At 42.5% G+C, this 9,039-nt stretch overlaps 1 protein-coding gene across 1 annotated transcript; it reads right to left on the bottom strand.

Annotated features, from left to right (window-relative positions):
• Window positions 1-42: 42 nt before the first annotated feature.
• On the bottom strand, window positions 43-8,090 carry LOC101917753 (uricase-like). The gene is made up of 8 exons (XM_055815536.1): window positions 8,008-8,090; window positions 7,084-7,357; window positions 6,195-6,311; window positions 6,002-6,080; window positions 3,076-3,262; window positions 2,472-2,595; window positions 1,964-2,047; window positions 43-948 (listed from the first exon to the last, which is right to left on the bottom strand). Exons 1-8 carry the CDS (start codon window positions 8,088-8,090, stop codon window positions 811-813), a joined length of 1,086 nt encoding a protein of 361 aa, XP_055671511.1. The 3' UTR covers window positions 43-810.
• Between the last annotated feature and the right edge of the window lie 949 nt (window positions 8,091-9,039).

The following is a 9,039-nucleotide window of genomic DNA, read 5'->3' as shown; positions in this document are numbered from 1 at the left end:
TGGCTGGCTGGCTTTCTGCCTACCCCTCCCAAAAATAATAGGGTTACTTATGTTGACTCCTGCCTGCTCAGAAGTCATGATGAGATTATTAGACCTAAAGAAAACTATTTAATTAAACTTACAGAGATAGCCCAAAACCTCAAACACTTCAGTGATTAATATAAAAGAAATTGTATAGTCTGATAAGTCACAGCAGCAGCCATGCAGTCAGAATACATGCAGAGAAATTAGTCAACAACTGTAACTATTCACACCGCAAAGGAGATATGAGAGATACTTGTGTGTGTGGGTTTTTTTCCTTTTTTTCATTTCCTTTACAAAGAAATTGGTGTCTCAGTTACTGGGTCAGAACCTCAGCTCTGTAGATCAGTGTGGCATCAAGGGGTCATGACAGGTTACATCAATGAAACATCTGGTCTCGTGCCTGTGTATTCATTTTACTGAAGGAACATTAGTAAATAGAATATACAGAGTTGCTGATTTTACGTGTCAAAAAGATGTTACCAACGTATAATTGTTTCATTAATTAATTGTTTCATTAAGAGGTCTGGAAATAGCTGGTTTAAAAATTAATTAATATTTCCAGCTGGGATTTTCAAAAGAGTGTAGGGGATTTCAATCTGCAAATCACACTGAGGTTCAGGGATAGACTTTGATTTCTGAATTCCTGAGGGTCCTTCAGAAATCCCAACCTCAGGAGTTCATAGGGGAAAAAGCAGTCAGCAACATAAGAGGCCAATAGGGCGTATACGTTGATAGGAGAGCCATGCTGTTAAGTTTATCAGGAAGGTGTGAGTGTAGCCAAGAGGTTTAGTTTCCCAGGGCAGCTGCCAGTCCAAACTGACTTTGCCTCTCATCTTTTAGCATGTGGCTTTGTGCTTCTAAGAACTTCTTCCTGCCAAGCGTGCAAGCGCAGGAGCCATAGGGAGTTTCCACTGGAACCAGAACCTGAGGGGGATAAGCACAAACACAGAGGTCATTTCTGACACAGGGTTGTGCCAAGCACCATCACAGCAGAAACCACAACTATTCACCTCCTCATAGGCTCAGGCCCTGGCCCTTTCCTTCTCTTATGAACATCTATGGTAGATGTTGCTGTTATGACAAGTGAAAGTGGATCTATAATGTCCACCTGAAAGAGGACAAGGGTAGGGTAAGATGGCAGCAGAATCACAAGACTTAGGGAGGGAGACTAGAGCATAAACAGACTATAAATCATTGATGCAAAATGAATAACCCAGTTTCTCTGCCGCATGAGGATAACATAACAGACTTTCAGCTGGGCCTGGCTGTCAGCTAGAGCGGCTGTGGAGGGAGGAGCAAACAATATATCTCATCCCTCTACATCTCTCACCCTCTGCCTGACCCCCGGCTTATAATCTTCCACTGCTGGACACTGTTAGGAGCTTTGGCTCCTAATGGGTACAACGTCCTTTCGCTGCTCCCTTAGAGCAATGGTCTGCTGTCACCTGGAGTTAGCCTATGGCCCAGCTAACCTGCTTGTAACCCCACTGCACCAGGGATGCTCCCTGGCCTCAGCGGTGCTGCCAGTGGAACAGAAAGAAGAGCCATAGTGGCTAGCTTTTCCCACCGCCTGGCTGTGTGTGAGGATGCCACGATGCATTCTGCTTGGTTAAAGCTGCACAGGTTGACATGATAACTAAAAGTAAATTCAGTGGAGAAAACAGGAATGATTTTTTCAGAGGTAGTCTCTGTTTCAGATCCCTTTGATCTCCAAAGCATTCCACTGTGCTCCTTTAGCTTCTACCAACAACACAAGAAGGCAATTATCCTTCTTCTGTAATCAGTGTAAATCTCTTTTAGAGGTAAGGTGGAGCTTTCACTGGGGCTGGGGGAGAAAGTCTGCTCCCTTTAACTCTGTTCTGTGCAGAGCTGCTGCTATGCGTTAAGGCTGAGTATTTCTAAAGAGTCCAGACAAGCTGTGTTTGGAACATTCACTTACTTCTTTGTCGTTAATCAAGCCTAGATTCTTCATGTCTACGACATTATAAAAAGTGTTGTTCAAGACGACTTCTATGACCTGTACCTGAAACCGCGACAATGGATGAGACAGTGAATTAGGGCACCTTTCCAGCTAACAGCCTTGGCAATCTTTTCATTCACTGTAAAGAAAGGCAATGCCACACCCCCCCACCCCCGTAGGTACAGTTGATCAAATGCAATCTAATGAGTATGTAGACAATGTTGTAGCACCCCTTTCACTTTTACTCAGGTCAGGTCCTGCCAAACGCTGAGTGATATTCTCCCCCATTGTGTTCACAGCTGGGGAGCAGCAGATGAACTTCTCAGTGTGTTCATATTTTTTTCAGACCATCCAGCTGTACCACCAAACAGTTTCCAGTCTCATTTAGAACTGCCAGAGGAAGAAATAGCTCATTTTCATCTTCTCAGTGGTCTGATTAAAATGCACTATTATTCAAGTAAAACACCAGCAGGAGGAAAGAAGATACCTGTGACACTTTGGAAAGGACATGCATCTGGATACAGTTGACAGTTTTCTGGTAAGAGGGCGAATATTCCCCACTGTCAGGTGGCCCAGAAAAGGCTTCAAGGATACATTCACGGATTTGATTCCTAGAGGTAACACAGAGTCTTACAAAACATTCTATCAGCTGTCTCTGTCTAGATCCATAATGTTTTACTGAGGGATTTTTTTTTGTATTTTCTCTGTCTTTTCTGACAAATACATAGCACATGGGTTTTTATGGAAGAACAGTTTCTTTGTCGAGTCACCTCCAAATTCCCATCCCCTCCTGCTCTTTAATTCACAAATAGGTGTCTTGCTAAAAAGTAGTTAACAAATCAGTTATTAGTATGTTCTGTACTGAACACTGAACTGTCCATTTAAACACTGCCCATTAACACCCCATCGGGGGAGGAGTACCCCCGAGGCATGCCTCACCCCCAGTGACAAGTGCTTGGCGCTGCCACTGAGATCTGTGCGAGCAGCTGCTGCACAGCCACTGCAGACCTGGCCCTTACACCTGCTGTGTTGTATAGAGGGGCTTTGGGATCATAGATAAGGTAGTAAGCGCTACTTGATGTGATGTATACCATATGCAGTCAAAGTCAAAATCCTTGCATTCGCCATATGACCATTTGCAGAAGAGCTCTCCACATAAAATCCTGTCATTCCTTTCAGGAAGCGTGGTGTGTTCATTCTTATAGAAGCCTTCAAATCCAGACTGTGTTGTCTTCATAAGTTTCAGATCTTTAATTCCAGCATAAACAACCAGAGGACCTGTGATCCAAAAATACGCAACAATATGAGCTCCTTTTCAGGCAGACAGAAATAAACCTCTGGGTTTGTACTTGCAGTGACAGCTCCACAGTCGTGAAGCTCTCTCTCCAGGACTCACTTGTGTGCTTGTGTTGTAAGTCTAGCTACTTTTTGAAATTATTTTCTGCATACTCATGCTAGCAGAATGGCAAGAAACAAGAGAGAAACTACTGAAATCAGAGCTCAGCCTAGAAAACAGAGAATCCTATCAAGTGACCTGCAGTCAAGGAGAGCTGAAGACACCCTTTATCTCACCTTCGTGGAGCTGGGGTATGCACTGGGTTAGCTCTCACTGATGTCAGTTCAGGGACCAGTAGTTGCTCCAAAGGGAAATGAAATAGGCTAGTAGTGGTGCGGTGTACAGGAGAGGTGTGGTGAGCCTTTTCTGATAATACAGGTAAGTGTAGAAACCCTCTGCACAAAGGCTTGGAGCCTCAGTCAGAAATCTGCTTTGCATACCCATCCTGTTGTGAGGTTTGCATCCCTAAGAACGAGAGGGCAAGGAGCCAAAGCAAATCCCTGCAGTTCAGCTGGTTACCAGGAGCTGGCACTGGTACAGATGCCACCCACAGGTTCGAACTGACAATGTTTTTGCTCTTAGCTACTATTTATAAAATGTGCTGTTGTAGATCACTGCTGCATGGGTGGATTATCGTCTTCTAAAGACCAAACAGTTGTGTTCTGAACTTTTTCTTCTGACAAACCCTTTGGGTGGCAGCTAAACAATTTCAAGCTGTCAGTCATTTAGAGCACACCAAACTGATAACTGAAAAATCTCACCAACCAGAGCTGCCAAAAAAGCAGATGCAGAAAAGAGAAACTTTATGGCTCGCAGGCATATTCAGAGCCTGTACAGATAGGCTGTAGCCTGAGCTGCTGTTTCTGTGCTGCTCTTAGTGCTCACACTAGCTCGTTCAAAATTAATCCTTGAATATGTCTGGCGTATAGTAATCCTGCCTTGGACTGGGAAGACTGACAGACTTTGCCTTTAAACCATGTATTTGCAGGAATTTATACCGGAAATAATTCCACTGTGACAGATGTTTCTAAATGACATGATCGTTTAGAGGTTTGGGGTTTTAAACTGCTCTGTCACTGGAAATTATCATAATTGCATTTTATCTATTTCTTTTCTTGTTTACATTCGTTATTGTTTTTGAATGAGTCCAAGGAGGTGTATCTATAATTTTGGCTACATCCCCCTGTTATTTACTAAAGCTTAAAAAAAAGTCTCAAGAAGAGACTGTCCTTGGACAGGATATTCTGGGGTTTGTTCGGATCTTAATGACTTCATTGCTCGGGTATAAGGCTGTAATGCACGGCTATTCATGTAGTGCAGATACTATCAGTGGACCTGGAGACATATTTATTTAATTTTCAAATACATAGCCTTGTTTGAAGGAGCTCCTTGCAATGAATGATGTGCTGAAAGGCGGGCTGACTGGTGTGCTGTGTAGCAATTGGCCTAAGACTGGCACTGAAGAATATAACGCTTAGGCAAAGTTTTTGAGGTGAACAGCCTGTGCTCTGCTTTCAGTATGTTTTGTGCTTGTGCTGTCAAATGTGGACTCTGTTAAGTTATTTACGATGTTTTCAGTTTCCAATAGCTCTGAGACTTTTATCAGCAGTATAATGGTATTTAAAAAAAAAAAAACCTATAATTCTATTAAGCCTCACTAGGTTTCTTTTAATTATGAGAAAAGTGTTAAAAGAGAGGATTAACTGAACAATAAATTTCTGTGTTTGGCTGATAAATGCATAGCAGAATGCTAAAGGTAGGGAAGGTTCTCTTATAAGAAAAATAGAAAATATTCAAAAAATTGCTCTTTGGTTATTGTTACACTAAGGCAGTAATAGACAGATACCAAAATAATGCCTAAAACCTCTAAATCCGTGGTGCAAAATGATGCAGTGGTCTCAGCTCAGTTCCCAGTAGTCTGAGAGATGGGTTAAATGAAACACCAACACAGTGACATTGAACTTACACTCTTGTTGTGAGTCATAGCAGGAAAAGATAATTTTTGCACTCCCTTTGGAATGCCAATTTACAACAGCTGAGCTTGAAAGCCTGTTATCTTTTAAGTATGGCAGAACTCTTTGTGAAGTCACATGGCACTTTGTTTACACATGATGTGCAAAAATAGTAAGCACACTTAAATACATGTGAGAAATTGTTTGCACATAGACCTGAGCGCTCACAATGTTCAAGCCAGCTTGGCTTGCAGCAGTGAAATTGCTTCTTTCTTAGAAATAAAACCAAGGCATGTTGACAGGGTTTTGAAAATAACCACAAACTAGGCAACTGGCCTACAGCACTGCGGTTTCACAATACATTCTCTATAAGGTAATGATAATAGTGAGACTGCAGAATAGAGAATGATGTAAAACAGTAAGCAGGCCATTCTCAGAGGGCTATTAAATCCTGTGAGAACACATAGCAGTTCTGCTGAGTGTGCTGTTGTAACCGTTATATGTTTAGGATGTACATACCAATGTGAGCTACCTTAGTTCCTCAGCCATGTCTCAAAGGTCAAGGACTGCAAAATTAAATTATAGAAGTACTCTTTGTTTTAGACTTCTGGAGTGGTTTGGCTGTGCTGTAAGCCCTTAATACCTTTAGCTGCCTCTAAAGCCATCTTCATCTCTCATAGCAGAAATATTTACAGAGAAGTAAGGGGAAGTTGCATATTATTTTCTCACCATTTCGGCACTGCTCAGCTTCACAAAAGCGGATCCCATCAGGAGCGCATATGAATGCATGGATGTGGGGAACGCCGTTCTGCAATTCAGAGCAGACATGTAAGTAAAGACTATCTTAACTTGAAAACAGGAACTGAGAGAGAGACGAATCACTCCAGCATAAACAAACTGAACGTATTAGTATTTTAGATACCTCGTGTAGACGTTTCCATGGTACTTCTTGAACGTAGGTTTTGACGTATGCCACTTGGCAAAACGTTGTCATGAAGTGTTTGCAGATATCTATAGCAAATTGTTCTAAAGTTGAGATCTAAGAGAGCAAACAGTATTATTAGAAAGAAGCAATTACCTCGTGCAGAAGTAGAGTGTTCTGATTGTTGTAAATATTTGGGAAGGATCAGTGTTACTAAAAATACTTATTTCTCTTATATCTGGTTTTGCGCATGCTGTCTAGTCATTTGATCAGCTTGCAGCAGACACTGCAAATAGCCGCTACAGATGCATCAAAAATCCCCCGTTCTGTGGTACAGTGAGCTGCAGTCCTTGGACTGAGAAACTGCTACAGAAGCTTTATGCTTTGAGGGTATAATGCTTAAATAATTGTGGCAATATTATGATTAAGTTTTACAGGCTAAAGATGGGATTTCATTACTGAGACAGACAATTTATGCTACAGATTGTCATTATGATAGATGCAATTGAGGGAGGTAAGAACACTGTTAACAGAATTAAGAGGAGTCTCACGTGCTTTGACACCTGTTTAAAAATGCAATATAGGAATAATGCAGTATTGTGTACTACTAAATTAAAAAAAAAAAGGATCTTATATGACAAATCTACAAAAAGAACTGCTAGCTCTGTGAGAAAAAAAGACTTTGGAAAACTAAGGCAGAGTCCTCAGGATAAGCACTGGAGGAGGAAAAAATCTCTCCCAAATCACTGAAGGTGACTTTAGTGCCTACCTGCCATGCCGGTGGGGGGAGATATGGTTTACTGCATTTTGAAAATAAAAAGTTAATATAACAAACACTTTCAAATCAAGTCAGAAGAAACAGCAAGGCTAGTTAAAAAATAAAAAATACCCCATTTTTTTTGGCCAACACAAGGACAATATTCTTTATGGTGTCTGTAGGTATCACAAGAGAGTTGTTTCCATCCAGGTACTCCTGAGCAGAAGTCAGCCGGAGATGCGTGCAGACTTCCACTTCTTTAACGAAGTGCTTCTTCCCTTCTCTATGAAGGCGAAGGAACTTAATTGTGTTCTTGCCATATTCACAGTTGAGGACTTCTACATCCTTGATCTGCAGACAAAATACGGGACTGTTGTAAAGGAACTCAGTGGAAGCCCAAGTTACGCTCAGTCAATGAAACATAAACAATGTTCATGGCCTTTATTTCTAAGGTTACCTGTGATAATGAAAATATTTCCATTATAAATTGCAAAGTCCTGATGGGAAGAAAAAACGCTTTAGGAAGCTATTATGGGGGGCAGATCATACAACATGAGTAACACTGAACTAGTTTCTCTTGTCCGTCATCTTTGGATTAGTCCTGACTATACAGACTGTCACTGAGTGTCACCTCCATCATCTTTTTCTGAACCCAGAGCGCCCCAGTGCATTCAGTCCCTGCAGGTACAGCCGTGCAGGGGCAGGCAGCAGTCACACCCGTGCGCTCTGCCATCACTGCACCAGCGCTGGCTCTGCCAGGCTGGGCTCAGCCTCTAGAGACGAGTCCTGATTTTCCCTGGCACCAAGAACAGGCTTTCACAACCTCCTGCTCCTCTGGCTCCCAGCTCTTACAACTGCTGTCAGGCTCCACGTGTGATGCACTGAGCCCTCTCCATTTTCACGCAGAAGCTGGCAACACACGGTCACCATCCTGCGTGGCAGAGCCCCCATTAGCAGGCAGAGCCCAGCAGGCTCCACGTCCCCAGGGCTGCCCCTGTCACACACACAGGGGCGCAGGGACTTGCCGCTCTGAGGCCAAGTGGAAATGGTGAGTACCAAAGGAGTTCTTCCGTGAGGGGTGGGAAGGTTGCTTTGTAAGCCGGCAGAAGTCCCAAAGAGGACATGGAAACAACTATCATGTTCTTGACCTGTTGTGTATTTTATTACCCCCTCTATGCATGCTGCAATTCCTAAGAGCAAGAAGAAAAGACCGACCGGGTTGGGCTGGTTGAAAGCAATTCCTCACAACTGTGTTACAGTTCTGATCTCCTACAAAAGGGATCAGAAGCAAGTCTGAGCAGCAAAATTCAGGTCTTCATCCACCTCCAAAATCCTTGCTTTCTGGGGTCACTGGTTTTGTTTGTGCTAAGCCCTATACAGTTTTATCCTGCTTCTGTCAAACACACCCCATTAACACATCCATGACAGTGTCGAAGAGGCTATACTAGAGAGACAAAATACTGCAAAGGTTGTGAGGATTTCTGTTATGCTGAAATGTCTAGAGCTTATTGCACTACACTTTTCCAGAGGCTGAAATATCCCATGCTTGGTATCAACATCTTTTAATGTAAATCAGCACCTTTTCATGTAAGAATAATGAGGAGGGAGAAAGAATATTTTGCACACCAAAATATAAATTGAAGCTTTTTATGTGTGAGTTGCTAGATTATCAGATGTAAAATTGCTTGATTCAGACATATTTGTTCCTAAGAGAAACACTAGTGCGCTTAAAATATTAACTAGTGCACAAAAAATATTAACTAATTGTCAGTAAATTACCGTGGCTCAGAGATCAAAGCATTATCTCTGACTGTCAGTCCTTGCAGGCTGAATCCCCACAAACAAAGCAACTCCCCTGCTGCTGGGGTCAGACCCAGGCAGGGCGCAGCGTTCCACCAGAAACCCTCTCTGCAGGAATGGTGCAAAGGCTGTGCTCGTGGCAGGGGCAGAGTGGAGCAGTAGTGAGGTGGAAATGATTTTGTTTTGCCTGTCTGAACACCAAGGGTTGGTTTTTTTTCAGATAGTTGTAAAAGATTCATACGTCAGTCATGCAGTACTGAAAAAGAAAACCAAAAGGGTTTCGGTATC

This window comes from Falco peregrinus, chromosome 10 (genome assembly GCF_023634155.1).
Source record: "Falco peregrinus isolate bFalPer1 chromosome 10, bFalPer1.pri, whole genome shotgun sequence".
Taxonomy (NCBI): Eukaryota; Metazoa; Chordata; class Aves; order Falconiformes; family Falconidae; genus Falco; species Falco peregrinus.
The sequence above is the reverse complement of the archived record's forward strand: the minus strand, read 5'-3'. Positions and strand labels throughout refer to the sequence as shown.